The following is a 17,602-nucleotide window of genomic DNA, read 5'->3' as shown; positions in this document are numbered from 1 at the left end:
ATCTGTTATATCAGAACTAGAGAGTATAATTCATTAAAAAAAGGGCAAAGAACGGCACTGAAGGCTGTTCTCAATAGAAAATATGTTGAGCTATTGTTGATCTGATTAGTTGTAGTTAGCCTTTGATCGATGGTGATAGACAGATGGTTCATCCAATAATCTATCTAAATAAAGTATTTTTTAAAAGCGTCTGCCCCCTTCCAAACAGTTTCCAGAGACAACTTCACAGATGGTCTAGTGTAACAAACCATCTGGCATGTCAGGTTGATCAAACCACTCTTTAGGATGGTTTTGACAGCACCAATTTAGCCGTTGGTCCAATTCTGTGCTGAAAACCACGGCTACCTTCTTTTCATATTCATATTTTCATACACATTATCTTACACTCTTATTTTCATTATAGAGGATGTAGCTTGAACTGTATTTCATAATACAAAGAGGTGTTTGTCTACCCTCAATACAGAAGAGGTGGACAAATTAACAGAAATACTTGTAAGTACAACCCAGTATACCACATCCCCCAAAATGATGGTCCATTCAACACCTCTTTAAAGCAGTTTCAACAGAAGGTGAACAACATTACTGGAGGACTGTTGTATTTGCATTTAAATGTAAAAAAAGTCATGTGATTTATTGTTTAGTATCGATGTCTGATCGGTGCAAATATTCTTCCAAAGATCTACTACTACTACTACTACTACTACTACTGCTACTGCTACTGCTACTACTACCACCATTTCATTACTAAAAAATACAATAACATTTTTTTTCTAGAAAGTTGAGTTGTCAATAGTAGTCTAACTCATACACCTTTGTTTGCTGAGCAGTTATTCTGTCACATGCATTTTTCTGTCACTTACTCCGACCTTGGAACAACAAAATACATTAATGACACTCCAAATATCTAAGCAATTACACAATGCAATTTGGCATTTCAAACATAATCTATGCTCCTATATTGCTGTCAAATCATGGTTTAAATTGGAATAATTGCTCATGTTGACTGTGCACCGATTTTGACTTTCTGTCCTTAAGGCGTTTGGGATGGGTTGGGGGTTAAGAAGTCGGAGGGTGTTCTTACAACCTCAGCAGGGGGCAGAGGTAGAGTGAAGCAGGTTTGGGGGCAATCTGACTAATTCAGGTCACTGGGTCTGACAGGAGGAAAAGGGATAAGGAGGTCTGGGCTGCAGAGGGGCTACGTGGGGAACTGCAGGGGGTCTGTGCTCCCCTTAGCTGAACTGCTCTGCCCGGAGGGGGAAGACCCAGAAACTGTCTGGCCAACCATCTCGTATCAGCTCCTCTCCTCCAGGTTTAATTTCATTTTGTTTATTTGAACGACTTGCTCAGCAGGATGTGACGTGAAAGCACAAACACTGATAACACATAATTAAAGAAAAACATGGACAGAAGAGGAAATAAATTACTTTTTGGTGGAAGTGAGATGTAAAGCAGGCGGACACCTTATCTAAAAACAAACAACAGAAGGGATAAAAAAAGGCAAATATGCCAAGATGACAGGCAAAGATCAGTTGTATAGAAGGGCTGCCTTGTGGAAAACAAGACTGATAGAAAATATGGTATCTGCAGGTTCAGAAACCAGATCAAAGCCTTTTTAAGACCTTTGTGAAACTGAAACTGAATTTTTCGGGAGACACTACAGGGAAATAGGGAAACATTTGTAACCAATAGCTATCTCCATGAAATTTCCCAAACTGATACTGATATTATTTTTTGCCATTTGCCAAGTTTTTTTTTTGCCATTTTTACGTCCAAATAATTAGAATGTTCTTATCTAAAATGCCTAAATTGCATACATTTCCATATGGACATTGGATAATGCCAGATTCAAAATTCTTGTTTAATTTTCACGCATTTTTAATTTTAACACTACATAAACTCAGAAAAAATGTCTTTGTAAACAAAATGCTCTATAAATCAGGCTATGAACAAACCCCGCCGCAGAAGCTTGAGAGAAAGGAATAAAACAACGGTTGGTGTTACTGAAGTGGAGATTTCTGACTCTTAAAAATACTAATTTTGAAAAAATGTCATGTAAAAGGTATATACTGTAAAATGTGATACATGTTTTTGGTATTACAGGCTTTTTGATATCTCATGTTTGAATATATATAATAATTTATTAAATGTGCACAGAACAGAAATAAGAACAAATTAACATCTAAATGTGCATTATGGACATTTTCTTTCCACTAGTCTGAAAAAAACAAATGTTATGGAAGAAAAATGGCTCCAAATCGATCCTTAAAATCAAAATGAAGGCAGGAACACAAGGGCTCATTTTTGATGTGATAAAGTGCTGCTAATGAAATTGGCACAAAAAGAACATCCGAAATGAACTGGCAGACTCTTCCTAAATACCTGGATTGAACATAACTAAATAGCTTCTAAGTAATTTAAATATTCATATAATTTAAGCAACCAGAGATATCTTCTATAAAGCCTAATGTATTCAAATCGTATAATGGAGGTTACGATGGTAAAAAGGAAGCTTTCTTCCTCAATCTTTCATTTCACCTGTCTTTTCTTATCACACTCTACACATCTCCTTCCCCACTCCTTTCTAATCAAACATACACACACCATCCTTTTAGTTTCTCTTCTGTCTGTCCATTGTTCCATTGTATTTTTATATTAGGACAGGATCTGTGGTGCATTTTAATCAGCTGCAGCACACGAGTACACTGCCTTACCCATGAATAAAGTCTTGTAATCCAGAGATGGTTAAAAGGTTTGCTTAGACCTGGATTTTTCGACAATGCATACACGAAATAAAGCCTCCTAACCCTCACAAACAGACACATGCTTGATTCCCCAGCTGTTTGTGCCTGGGATAAGTCTCGACGGAAAACCAATTACAGTCAGAATCGCACTCCATCTCGTTAAATGTCTCCCATTAATGCCATTTAAATTAAAAGCTTATCTCTTGTTGTGGAGGTGCCAGGCCCCTGGCAACCGTGGCTGAGCCAGTTAGCAGTGGGAGACAGAAGCGAGAGGAAATGGAAGAGGACAAGGTTTTTGTGAAGTGGAGACAGACGGACTGTGGCCAACTACATAAACCAGTCTAATTAGGTCTCTTATTTATGCTGATGAACATTTGGAGTCTTTATTTAGTAACCTTCATTTATCCAGGGACTGTTGAGCACACTTGTGTATTCTGTTTTACATCCACATGCATTCAACACCTGGGAGCTGCACAGTACAAGACAAATAGACTCTATGGCATGTCGTCCATCTTGGGTATAAACACTTTGTCCATATCTCAGCTCGAACGGTCAAAGACTGCATTAATTGCTACGAAAGATAAATGAGACAAACAACAACAGGCAAAGTTTTTTTGTACCCAAACTTCCATGTTACACAGTTTGTTGCCATTTCGGTGTATAACCTAAAACTCCTGCCTACTAAGACAGAATCTCATTAAGAAACCTTTTAGCTAATCACTGTATTTTACCTATCACCTTAGTATTTCCAGAAATGGATTTAAGTCAGCATACACATACAATCTTTCCAGAGAAAAGAATAATCTTTTTTTAACTATAAAATGATGCTAGGCTCACTATTTTCTTTACGGGAAATCATGTCTTAGTTATGCATTAGTCTCAGCAGACACCAGGACACTAGTGTATTCATAACACTTACAAGCAGGACAAACCCATCATATTGGAAGATTTGATCATACATCTAACTAGAATTCACAATCCGTCATAGGAGGACAATCTCTCCACAGACAACACGGACCATTAGTACAGAGTGTACCACAGCCAGAATAAATCATGTGGTTTGAGTAAGTGGCGAAAGTCATTCTGGAAAATGTATAATGTCACCAGCTGAAGGTCTCTTATTACAAGTAGATGTAGACAAGGGTCAGAAGGTCTAGGAAAGTGACAGTGCAATAAACATGCCTCCAGGCTTTTTTAAGGGGTAGCTGAGAGAAGGGAGACTGCTACTATTTCAGTGAAATGTTTTTTCCGCCTTTACATTATAACAGCTCAAATATATCTGATATGTGTGTGCTCTTGATGGTAATATGTGTTATGTTGTGTTATTTATTTATAAATGATGCAATGCTGCTTTCCTCCCTTAGTAGGCATTGGTTTATATTGCTATAACAGCTTAACTCCCAATTCAAATTACTTTGACAAATAATGTCCATACCACATTTCTCTTCAACCCATCAAAAAGATGCTGAAATTTCAATAAAACCCCTAAAGTCAACTCATGTTGGTGCTAGAGGATAAGTCAGGGGTTCACCACAATCATTAGTATCAATGTCTGGAAATCATGACTATTTGTATCAAAAATTCTATCCAATAGAGATATTTTAGTACATTATATAAATATTACAAACTGACTGACAAATATCTCAATACCTACAGCCAGAGCCATATGCCACTAGAATGGCTCAAAACAGGCAATGGTCCTGGAGGCATGTTCTCTGTGCACTGTGCATACATGTGCCATAGATATAGAGGTAAGGAAGGACCAGGGAGTTGTAAAAGGTCACTGAGCATCTTCATCATCTTCATCTAAGTTACACCCATGTACGACCCAAATCCTGTGCTGTAACTGGGGGGTGGTGTATGTGGGTCACTGAACACAGCACAACTCTGAAACACTGACTGTCTTGAGCAGTAGCCTGAACTTCCCTCACAGTGGATGAATACAGGATAATTATAGAAAACTAACTGCACAAGCTTTGAGTTTCATTTAAATATGTATATGTCTATACTCAGTATATATATGTATACTCAGTCCCCCAGGATTTAGGCAGCTATTACATTAAAACCTTTTGGTGTAGTCTTTGACCAGATTCTTCTTGTCTGTTGGTGCCCTAGGGGCAAGCGATTGCAAATCAAATAGCGACACCTTGAAACCATTCAGAGTGAAGAAGGAAGTAGTGCCAATGCTGTGACTCACCGTTGATAACTGGGGTGTACACTACGATGCCAGCCAGATTTGGGTCAGACACTGTTTTGTCCAGGATGAGCCCTCCAATGCTGCAGAACACAACATAATAAGACCATTAACTGGTGTTACTGTGTGTGTCTGTGTGTGAAAGATGGAGTGAGATAGACGAAAAAGGGCATGGGAAGACAAAGACAGAGCATTGTCTTCATCTAAATGATGTCCTCAGTGAATTTGTGTGCTGTTCTTTAAAATGCTTTATCAGCAGCACTGAATAGTAAAGATTAGGGAGAGTTGGAGACAGTACAAGAGAAAGAATGAAAGATTTTTCAGGGATTTAAAGCTTATGATGTCCAAAGCCAATATTTGTATTTTCTAACTTTGTGATAAAAGACTGAAACATTTGGGATCACCTACAGTGAGTGTTGAAATAAGCAAGTGAAACAATCATATCCCTTAGTACTTGCTGTATTAGTAAGGCTGCCAGGCTCAAGGGGACCCGAGGGTGTATGTGTTTGGTACTGCACTTTGTTTAGGGGATGAGTCATCAAGCAAACCAGACACTTGGAGTAGCAGACACAGGGTAGCGGTTCTTTCCCCTTTGAAGACTAAACACACACAGTTGCGCGCGCGCGCACACACACACACACATACACACACACACACACACACACACCTGCTGATGACCATGGCAGTGATGACTGGCTCCCATCCGGAGTAGAGCAGGGTGCGGCTGGCTGGGTGCTTGGAGGAGATGACGATCCACAAAGGAGTCAGACACATGAAGAAGGCGCAAACTAGTGACGACACATATGGGTAGGAATCTGGGGAAAAAGGAAGCAATGCATTCATTTTTTTCTCTTTGGGTGGCGGGTCTCTTTGGGTTTGAAGGTAATCCTGGCACTGTTAGAAACTGTACACTACCAGTGCCAATATATAGCACTATAAATTATAATACCAAAATTAGTTTGAGGAATACATGTCTTTTTACAACACTTCATCTTGTACAGTGCATCAATGTCGACTTTTAGTTAAGGGCCCCCCTTTTCCTCCCACCTTCTGAATTCATCTGCACAAGTGTCCTTCAAGTGGATGAAGGATGGATGGTGATAGACAGATTGTTCTTTCAATCACCTGCCAAGTATGTTTAGAAAGTGTCTGCCCTTTTCCAGACAGTTTCAAAGGACGAATTCACAGATGTTTTTGTGTAACAAACCATCTGGGAAGTTGATGGATTAGTGATATGGAGTTTTTGTGTTGAATTTGGAGCCCAAAGATTACAACTAGTCAAATTACAACAATCAAACTGACATAATATGGATCTATGGCTTTATAAGGCCATGAGGTGGCTGAATGCTCTGCCCTGCTGTTACACCAGCCTTATGAAGTAGGACTTTTCTTAAGCATAGCAAGAAAGTTAATTTATGAAAGATGATGTCATCCACAGCAAAGGGATAAACTCCACCCTTGTCTTAGCTGAGGAGTTCTCTCCATTCCCCAGTAAATGTTATTCTCTGCAGCTATGTAAATCCATTTAAAGAGGAAATTCTTAACTAGGAACTGTCAGCGTCAATTAGCTGGTCTCTTAGTGGTGAAAGTGAGTGAATGTGAATATGGCTCCATATCTTCTGACTAAAGCTGGAAGTATGCTTCTATGTGCCAGACATAAGTGAAGAGTGGGCCTTGACAGGAGTTACATCAACTAATCAACTTGTTGCATGACCTGCAGGTCAACCCTCCACTTTGTGTTGATTTCGGTTACCCACTACAACCATAGAACTCTTCTCTGCATAGGTTCCCAGAGACTTTCACGTTTGCGAATTAATTCCAAGAATTACAGTTTAAGGCTTTAAAATGTCAGTAAGCTATTATGATCATTTAAATGACAGATTTCGCATAGAGACTAAGAGTTTGTTTGTTTGTTCACCATCTTAGATCTGATGCCCATGTCACCAAAGTCATTGGAACGATGAATGTCCGTCAGATGTTTGTAGCAATCCCTCAAAAGAGATATTTCACTCAAAACCAAACATGTCAGCTTTATGGTGGCGCTAGATAAAAGGTCAGAAGATCACCAAAGAAATTAGGCTTCATGCTCTAGGGATCATCAATGTCTGGACAGAATTCCGTGGTAATCCATCGAGATATACTTTAGTCTTGACCAAGGTCAACACCACTGGAGTTTGGATTGAGTTCCAGCCATGAGCTAGTTGAGTTGTTTAAACGAGAAAAGTGCTCAACTTACTTTTCCATTTGCTGAACCTGACGTAAACCAAACTAAAAGGAAACAAGATGTGCACTTCCAGAAACATTTTCTCCATCAATTTTTGGAGTAGATGCTACAAATTCATAATTTTTGACAAATACCTCCCTCACCGTTTTCCTTAATATTATGTTTCCTACTGCAGCTAAAAGGAAAAGCATCTATTCAAAAGGGAAAACTATATCATATTTATCCTACCAGCCTCATTCTCAATCCACTTGAGCCATATGCTGTATGTTTGAAATGTGAACGCAAAATGCAGCACCAAGAGCAAACATGCCAACACAAGGAAGGTTTCTCTTACTTTCTCTCTACAAGTATACCTCTTTATTCACACAACAATATAGCACAACAAAACTATTTTGAAAGAGTAATTATGGTAAGCACCTGCCTAGAGGCACCACCAGATGTTTCCAGCAGGATTTCGTTCCAAGCACTAAATAACTGTCATTAAGAAGCAGTCCCAGATTTATTATCTCCACAGTCTCGTAGCTGGAGAACAGAAAGGGCCTTACTGTTCTGTTCAGGGTATAATGGGCTCTAACAGACTTTCAGTCCTAAAATATAAGCTGAGGCGGATATGCATAGTTGGTACACACTGAGAGAGGAGCCTTGTCCCACAATTAACCCAGCTCTCTACCCAAGTTGTAGACACTGAAAGGGAATGTGACACAAAGTTAACATGCACAAAGTAAGGTGACTATCAGCCGTGCTCTAATTAAGGTGTTCTACAGGTTAACATGAACCTCTGACACTGTACCACAGAGTATCCCCGTTACCTTGAATAAACCAATGAACAAACAATTGATAGTCCTGTCCATCTCTGGTGGAATACATTTTACTAAAACGCTCTGCCAGGAAAAAGAACGCTGCGGCTGCCAACTATCTCTTTTAGCTGAGAAACGCCAAGATGCTTCTAATATACGGGAAAGAAATGACGATCTCAACAGTGATGATAAGTACTGCTCGCTTCTATGCTGACAAAAGTCCATCCCAACCCAGCATGAGATTGTAAACGTAAAAAACTACGAGAAAGAGGAATAAAATGGTTCTCTGCCAGGGAATCCTTTTTCAATAGAGTGTTCAGCATCCATCTGAAGTCGGATTACACAAAGTTAGAATCTGTCTTTGTTAGGGTTATTCAAACCCTGACAAGAGCAAGATTAAAACAACCTCGGATACAAGGCTGGATACTGGATTGGGTACGACAAAAACATTTATTTACATTATTCTGGAAACATATCATTGCTTTTATATAGCAATAGCCTTATTTCAAGCCACTAGAATTCCATAACTTCTATACATTTTTCTACATAAAATAGGTTTAAAGTCCAGTATAGTTGAAAGTGAGATTTTTCGTGCCTCTCTGGAATATGAAGCAGGTGTAGCTGGTATATGAATACTGTCAAAGTGTAAAGAAATATTCTCACTGTGCCTTCTAATTAACCGTCAGGACTTCTGTATGGTTGTGATGTACCTCCTCAGGCCTGTAAAAGTTTTTCTAGAGTAGTGACAGGCACTAAAATGGAATAGTCAGACAGAGGGTGAAAAGACATACTGCAACAATGGATAGTGTAAGACAAATGATGTGTTTTTTGAAGATTAAAACATGTAATGGTGGCTGAGGCCAATGGGTAGAGTACCACTTAGATCTCTCCACCGTGGTATTTCAGTAACACATTTAATGGAAACAGAAGAGCGTGAAATATGTTTGTAATATCATTAAATTATTTTGTTATGTGATATCACATACACTTTGTTAGCCCTCATACTTTAATCTGCATTTAAACTGCTTTCTTTTTAACGATGGCCTTCTGCCAAGTACGGCTCCAAGTAATGAATGGAGGGGGGGGGAAGTAAAAAAGTCAAAATACAAAATTAATAAAAATATTGTGGATATTCTTTCATAATCACGGGATGCGACACTTTCTGCAGCTGTAACTGCAGCCAGTGTCTGCAGCGACTGTATTTCACCAGGTTCTCATCTTCACTCTATTTAGAAGCATTCAATGCATTAAGTTTTTATCTGCATTGATAATCCTGTGATTTGACTTCTGTTTAGCTGAGAATTAACAGACCATTTATTTCCAGTTTAGCAGGAGAAAGTCAGCATTTCTGGGTTAAAGAACAACAGAGCCACTGTCCTGAGAGTGACACAGCCTGACAGTCTCACTGCACTGCCCTGCCACAGAAATCTGAAATCTGAAAGAGTGTTTAATGCATTTAGCTCACAGCACTAAATTATTCCTTTCATAGTGGGGAACATCTATGTCATAAAATTAGACCTGGCAGGACAGTGTGAGACTTTTTCCAAGAGGCTATATTACATACTACAAGGTGGTGCAACACAGGTCCAGGTGTGATATGAATTAAACATGAGGAATGTGTGGCAAAAGGAAAAGAGAAGCCTTTTCTGCAGCTGGAGGGAAGCCCTATTACAGAGTGAGGAAAGAGGGACCTCTACTGGCTGACTGAAGGAAGTGTCTCACTACAAAGCAACCCAAGAAGCAATAATCTGACAACCACTTCTAACTGACAGAAGACAGACCAAATAATTAGCAACAAATCATCACATGAAAGCATGTGCCATCTACAGAAAAGTGAAATCGGCCAAATCAGTCATGTTACACTCTGAGCTGGCTTTCACACTGCTGCCGTTCATGTTCACACTGACTCCCTAGAAACCAATCAGGAGCTGTAGGCACTATGTCATACGGACTTACAGGTAAATCAATGATTGATTGCACAGTTTTGGTGACTGTCATCCTGCTTGGACCCACTGCTGGGAAATCAAATTCTGACAAACGAGTGACAGCAGGTCACCCTATTCACAGTTCATTTTCTCTGGGCCAATACCGTTACAGATATTTAAAATAACAACTTGGCTTGGTTGTTTCTTTTATTTATTCTCCCTATTGTGCCAGGGAAAAAAATTATAATAATACTAATCTTCATGATAAAAAATATGTATACTATTTAACTATTAACTATTTTAATCATTAAGTCATTCAGCCCTTCATGTCACTAACCATCCTTAATATAACCCGATTTCACATGAAAGATTATTTACTTTTCTTTCTTATTGGTTAGTGTGCCAGCTTGCTTCTTTACAGGGAAAAACAAGCATCTCCGTTCTTGAGGGGGCCACAGATGCGTCAAAGTTAAATTATACACTAAAATCAGAAGTGTCATGCTGAGTTAGACTTAATATTGCCGTACTTCCTGCTAAAAATTGAGTCCTGGTAAGTCATAACTTGTTTAAAATTGCACAAGGTTGCATAAATGTGATGAAATTTTGCATCAAAGCTCAAGATTCACTCAAAAAAATGTGCCGCCTCTAGTTTTGAGCCATAATCTTTTTTTTCTTATGCTAAATGGTGTACAATCCTAAATAGAGGTCTGTGCAGGCTTTAATTCTTGAACAGCCTCAGAAGTTCCAAAATAAGTTGTGTCCCAATCCTACTCACACACACACAGACATGCACACACACGGGCACACAAACACTGATTAAGTATGTCGATTTCTTGTTTGCTTTCTGCAAAATATACGTATATACTATGTACAATTAGAATGTAGTTTGGAATTGTGACACATGCAGTAGCAGTCTTGTGAAGGCAGCAGCTGGTCACCTACCCAGGCACTTGTAGAGGCCCTGGCTTATCCAGGCCAGGATTGCCAATGTAATGAGGTCACCAAAACTGGCGGCGATGGGTGTGGCTACGTTGTCAGGGTTGATGCCAGTCTTCTTCGAACCCACAATTACACCCACCATGATGATACCTGAATATGACACAAGTAGGGTGGAGCACTTGACTAACACTCATCACATTACTGCAGGCTTTCAAACATTATTATTAAAATACCCACAGACAGGGCATACATTAGCAGCAGCCACAAGCGAAAAATGGGAATTTAATGAGTGACTTTCAAAATTAAAACATTCACTAGCCATTTGGTTGGTGGACACAAAAGTTAATTTAGAACACTGCATACAGTTTGCAACAGTTTGCAAGAAATAAGTATCTGCGTCATCATTATACATTCAGTTCAGTTACAAACAGTTTCTACTGTTCTACAGCTTCTCTACACCTGAACCTGAACCTACAGCAAAAGTATTAACAGTTTATTTTAAACTGTGGAGCTCAGCTGTTAGTGTGTGTGTTTACCCTGCAGCAGGGAGGCTATGAAGGCCGTGGCCACACTGCTGGAGCACAGCAACACAGCGTGGCTCATCTGGAACTTCCCCTCTGGGATCCAACCAAGAACCACTGCTGCAACGGCAGCCAGGAAACCCACCACAGTGGCCTGAACCTGGAGGACAGAGGCAGGGGGACTGACTACGGTACGCTTTTATTGATTACAGAATAACAATCAAAACTATGTGTGTGACAACTGCAAACAGGGCTTACAGGATTAGCAGAAGGGTTACTTAGGTAGGTAATGTTCCCTATGATCCTGATGGTGAAATAGTGGAACTAACGTCACGTGCAGGTAGACTGTTCCATTCCATTACATAACACTTCCAGCTGAGAGATGCTGTTGCGTAACTTAGTGGACAAACAGCTCGTCAAAACACTGTGATGTAGCATGTGTTTTGGTGTGTGGGTAGATGATTTTCAGAGCCTGTACTCAGTCTTACTACACAGAAATCAATAAAACAGTCTGAGTTAATGCCCACCTGGGTCCAACCAATTCCAATCATTTGTAGTGGTTATGTGTATCAACAATATCAAACAGCATATAACATACATTGCACTACATGTATATGACAGTATGTGTATTCAATAAATATATTTAATGTGTTTATTTCATTTATGATTATTATCATCATCATCATCGTTGTTTTAAATCAGTAAAGTTACCTCTAAAAACTCCATTCAGTGTGAAATTGAAACGTAATCTCTGTACAATAAAATAAAAACATAACAATTGTGGACTAATTCAAGCAATCACTGCAGTATTGATTACATTCTAAAGAAATGGCAAGAGTTTAGAATGAAGCTTCGAATGTCTGTTGTCATTTTATAAAGTCCTCACCCATGTTTGGATTAAAACATATTGTGAATTTGGAAACGGTTAGTCATTTTGACTAGTGGACGTTGCAGTATTCTGGGTTTATTGAAAATGTCTGAATGTCCAAGTCGGAAAGGATCCCTCGCACCCAACACTTGCATCTAACTCTAAAAAACGTTTCTGCATCAGTACAGAAAAACTGCCGTTTGAACAGAATAGTTCTGAATGTTGATTATTTGGTTGTATGTGTAAGTAGACAGATCAAGGCAGCGTGTGTGTGTTGGTGTGTCTGTGTTATTACCTGTTTCAGTGCCAGGTTGCCAATGATTAGATTCCACTTCTCTATAGGCGAATCCATCTTGCCCACATTCACCTATGAACAGAATTAAGAAAAAAAGCAAACAATTTATGAATTCTCCATGACCACTAATAATTCTGCCCCTGTATGACCTGAAAAATCCCTAGCCCTCATTATATTCAAAAATTAGGTGGATAAATTGTCATCCATCCATTATCTGTAACCATTAATCCTTTGCAGAGTCGTAGGGGCATTAATCCAGCTGACATTAGAGTGACGGGGTACACCTCGGACAAGTCACAAGTTCATCACAGAGCGGATATGTAGGGAAAAAAACATTCATGCTCACAATGTATCTTAAATGTATGAATAATATTTCATATTTAATGTTAGATCATGTGCAGTTGATAACTGTATGAATTCTCTAAAGTCTACAGCACACAGAAACTTCCCTGGTGATGTTGTCAGGCCTGTATTTCTTTGTTGTTTTGAGGTTGTTGGGGTTTTTTTTTTTTTTGGCTTTTGTTGCCACTTAATTTTCTGCCAAATTACTAATCAATGAAAAGGCGAACTAAAGCATCAGTTTTATACATCAAGATCAATATTGTATTCATGGTTCGTAAGCTGTGCAGTTGTATAATATATTCTGTGGCTGCTTTGTTAATTCAATAAAATAACTCAAGTGACATCACTTGAGTTGTTTCAGCTTGGACTTGGAGACTACAAGTTTACTTGTACTTTGGGGAAAGACCTGGGCATACACCAGTCAGGGAAGGTTTAATGACTCAGCAATTCAGCCCCCTTGCAATGGGAATGAAATACAGGAGATAAAACGACACCTGAGGTAATAGACGAATTATACATTTCATGTTACGGCATGTCTGTACCTGGGAACGTATCTTAAAATTCCATTCACTGACCTAAAACAAATACTGTTGCTAACCCATCCCATCTCTAACACTCCCCATGTGGGTCCTGTCATTGTTGTCTGACATCAGACAACTGCTCCTCATGAAAACGAGGTAGACTGATTTGTCCAAAGTTCACTTAAGGAACTTCTGACTTTTCCATTGTTCCTTTTCTAGTAGGAGGTCAGAAATATTCCTGTTTCCAGTTGTCTGGAACGCAGCGTTATAAAAGACACTATTGTGTTGCAACAGGACTGTCGCAATACAACAATAAAGTACTGACGATAACTGTGATATTTAAAAATGAAATACTGATGTTGTTACACCATATCATACCAGCTTTTCAATACAACATTAATATATTTAGAATATGTCACATACATAGAGAGAATAAACACAACAGATGACAGGCAGATTTTTTTCCTTCTCCTTTGATCCATGAAGTGAGACCCAATCAATGTGATTAATCAGATGATGATCAGCTGTGAAAGGGGGGTTGGAATGAAGTCTTTGGGCTCTTTAGCAAGCAAGTGTGTACAACGGGTTACGGTACAGTCTTGGACCTCAAGTGTAAGATGGAGAATGTTTTTTGTTTTGTTTCAAAGTGTCACTAAATCGATCAAATGAAGGCAACAGAACCAGCAACTGAAGTATTGTGATGTGAAACTTTAAAAAGACCTTTAAAGAACAAACCATAAACACCATTCTTCCTTCTGCTTTCCCCTCCCACTTTCTAACTCTTTCAACTAGGATAAAGGAAAACCATGTCATCATATTTGTTGATAATTATCAAAGGCAAGCTCCATGCAAACAGATAGGGTAGGCAAGAACCAAGCTGCAGGAGCAACGCTGCCTGTGTGGACACACACATGCAAGTAAGCCGCAGCAGCTTAGCAATGCTGCAGCCACGTACTACACAATGAGCCATTGTGTATAAAGCGCAACGCTGGGTGACACCTGCAATAAAACAGAACATTTCACAAGTGTAATGGTTCTGTTGTACAGTTATGAATTCACAGTCTCTCTCCCCCCAGCCTCTCTAAATGTAATATCAATTAGAGTGTAATTCATTTTGCCAAATAAGAGACGAAACACAATGATATTTATCATGATATCTACATATAATATGAAAAAAGTATAGCACTCTCTCCAATTCCAGTTATCGTGAACTCTTGAGGTCATGATAATCTTGCAGTGAAAATCTGATATTGTGACAGCCAAATACATTATAGGAAATGTATGATACAGGGTTTATGTAGGGTAGAAGACAGGATATTTCAGCCTCTGCTACTTCAATTTTGAATCTTTTTTTAATCGCTCTTGTAAATACCCAATTTTATGGAACTGAAATTGCTGGAGAATGGCTTTAGTCGTCTCCATGTTTCAGGTTTGTTTTGCAGTTTCAACACATAAATCGTATTGTGCTGAGGTAAGCCACGATTTTAATCATGCATACATGTGTCACTAGACTGGACAGGTTTCATTCTTTCTGAAAGGTCTTTTCAACATCAGTGGTCCCAGTACTGCAATACAAGTAACAACATATTTTCACTGGTTCAATTATTGCAATAACTGTGGCAAGTTAAAATTCTGCCACATGCTTTTGTAATGCATAACTTCCCACACTATAAATTACTGTCTGTTTTACAGCCAACTCTGAGGAGAACAACAGTAACACAAAGACAAATAGTTAATGGGACAGTACGGAGGAGTATTTGCTCACACTGAGCTCTGCTGTCTGTGTGGACACAGCAATGTGAATGTGGAGCCTGTGCCGGGATGCTGGGGGCCAGCAGGAAAAAACAAACACCAAACAAAGAGACAGTTCAGCTATGTCACTTCTTCAGCACGTTCTACTCTGCAGAGTTTGAACAGTGGAGACAAACAGACACGTACGCGGACAAATCTTTTGACAGCTTCTGCTGAATGAGCAGACATCCAGGCACTTATGTGAAAGATTGTAAATGTGCGTGTTTGTTCAGAGGAAAGATGCAGTTTTATGGGATAATACATGCTGTAACTGTATGCCCACACCTCCTCCCTTTTTACAGCTAGAGTCAAAGCTGACCAATAAATTGGCCATGTGACTGTTCAGCCGTCCTGGTACAGGAAATCACCCCCCACTCTGCTGCATCAGCAGATTCCTCGATTTAATTCTTGATCCATAAAGTTTTTACACCAAAATCCATGCAAGACGCTCCAAAGAAATTCTTACTTGAAATGTTCAAGAGTAATAACAAGTTGAACTTAGAAGGGGACACTGAAAGCAGAGAGAGCTGCCCTGACAAACAAGGTCACTGTAAGTCTGTTCAGTTTTCTTCTCAATTTCACCTGACCAAGTAGAAGACATTCAAACTGTAATTACAGATTGGCGCAGCTGTACAATGTGTCACAGAGATGAGCAATAACAATGGACAGGAAAAGGCTTAGCTTGTTGCTCTGAGACACCACCACAAAAAAATGAAGAAACTCCTCACAAACAAACACCACCCACACAATGGCATCACACATCTGGTATACCATCCACAGCTGTCTGCAGGGACATGCAGAGCCTGTTTGACTGACAGGAAGCATTTCTAATTTGGGAAAAAAAAATTAGAAATCTTCTGTCTACTAGGCTGCAACGTAAAAAAAAAAAAAAAAAAGGGGAATTAAAACAGGCAGCAGTAGTCGAGTCTCTGCAACATAAAGCTGGACTCCAGCCAACTATCGAGAACAAGTTGTGTCAGTAAATTAAACATGTCATCTGCTGAAAGAATTATGGACAACGCCTCGTCAGGATTTGTTGCCTGTGTAGCATTTTCAAATCAGTTGGAGCCAACTAAATCTACATTTTAAGAATATATAGGATGTCAGTATCATGTCATGTAAGCTTACTGTTTAAGTTTGTTTCAGTTTTTGTTTGCTGCACACAAAATATGCCTGTGGTAGGTAATCTTCTGACTGTGTTCAGACTGAGCAGGTGAATGCATGTGTGTGTGTGTGTGTGTGTGTGTGTGTGTGTGTGTGTGTGTGTCTGTGTGTGTCTCACCGCTGTGGACAGTCTTGAGGCCAGTGTCATCTCCAGATTCCCCTTGAGGCCAAGCAGTGCAGGAACCAGGATGAAGATCTCTGTGATGTGCTGAAACGCCTCCCAGTGCTGTGCATGACACAAGGAAGTAATACACTGAGACTTTCTTTAACATGCATGACCATCTAATTACTCCACTTTTGCTCAGCCTCATTCGAAATTCAAATTCAAATGTGGACTACATCCAACAGCACCATCAGTTTGAACAGTTTGTCACTCATCAAGAAACCTGGTGGTAATTCAGTGAAGGTGTTGATTGTTTGAATCCATATGTTCAGAAGAATTGTGTGAAAATGGTTTGCTGCTCAGTACCATCTTTCTAAGTTGACTGGAAGAACACAATTTTGATTTTCTGGGTGGACTAAACATACAGCAACCTGGACAAATCTGTCAGTCAAGACAAATTCACCTCCTAAAATCATTTTAAATGTTTTAAACCAAAATGTTCTCTAAAACAACACAAACTGCTGAAGTGAAATTAGCGAAAAATCAAGTACTGAAAATAGTTTCTTCTTTTGACAAACTAATCTTAAGTAATCTTAAATATCTTAAGCAAGTTCCACTTGCCAGCATTTTTCTGAGTTTTTACATGCAAGTAAGTGGACTTAGAGTTTAAGGTAGCCTGTGGAGTTTTTGACCACAAGTAGCACTACAGAGCTTTTATTGAGAGGATCCATTATTTTTTATTTCAAATATACTAGTTTTAAAAACCTCAACGATACATTCAATACCTTTTCAGTAAGAAACACTGAATGTAAACAGAACTTTTGTTTGTTTACAAGAATAATCCATCTTTAAAACAGTCATATGTAGAACCTTGTGGCTACCCGTGCCTTTGAGGAATAATTCTAGCTTCCAATTTGAGTCTCTCTTTTAGCTTTCGCCATCATTCTTTATCATTGATAATAACATCGCAGGGGCATCATGATGGCCCAGAGACCTAAGATGCTGTCCCCGCTTTACCTGTTATGTGACACGTCTGACATATTCTACAGGTATAGACAGTAAAACTGTAGGGAAACCATGTCTGATTGTCTGACTGTTTTTTTGTCCTTCAGACTTTGTTCAAGTGATGACATCATGTTCCCATATCTCAGTAATTGCTTTGCAAAGTACAATGCTA

General features: G+C 39.1%; 1 protein-coding gene across 1 annotated transcript in view; it reads right to left on the bottom strand.

Annotated features, from left to right (window-relative positions):
- slc41a2b (solute carrier family 41 member 2b) overlaps positions 1 to 17,602 on the bottom strand; it is a 42,940-nt gene that overhangs the window by 23,495 nt on the left and 1,843 nt on the right. Inside the window, exons 3-8 of the mRNA XM_030439370.1 lie at positions 16,441 to 16,548; positions 12,505 to 12,576; positions 11,357 to 11,501; positions 10,824 to 10,970; positions 5,603 to 5,750; positions 4,939 to 5,018 (exon numbers count right to left, since the gene is read on the bottom strand). Of these exons, the coding sequence (XP_030295230.1) occupies positions 4,939 to 5,018; positions 5,603 to 5,750; positions 10,824 to 10,970; positions 11,357 to 11,501; positions 12,505 to 12,576; positions 16,441 to 16,548 (700 nt within the window). The remainder of the gene's footprint in view (positions 1 to 4,938; positions 5,019 to 5,602; positions 5,751 to 10,823; positions 10,971 to 11,356; positions 11,502 to 12,504; positions 12,577 to 16,440; positions 16,549 to 17,602) is intronic.

Source organism: Sparus aurata, chromosome 14 (genome assembly GCF_900880675.1).
Source record: "Sparus aurata chromosome 14, fSpaAur1.1, whole genome shotgun sequence".
Classification (NCBI taxonomy): Eukaryota; Metazoa; Chordata; class Actinopteri; order Spariformes; family Sparidae; genus Sparus; species Sparus aurata.
The sequence above is the reverse complement of the archived record's forward strand: the minus strand, read 5'-3'. Positions and strand labels throughout refer to the sequence as shown.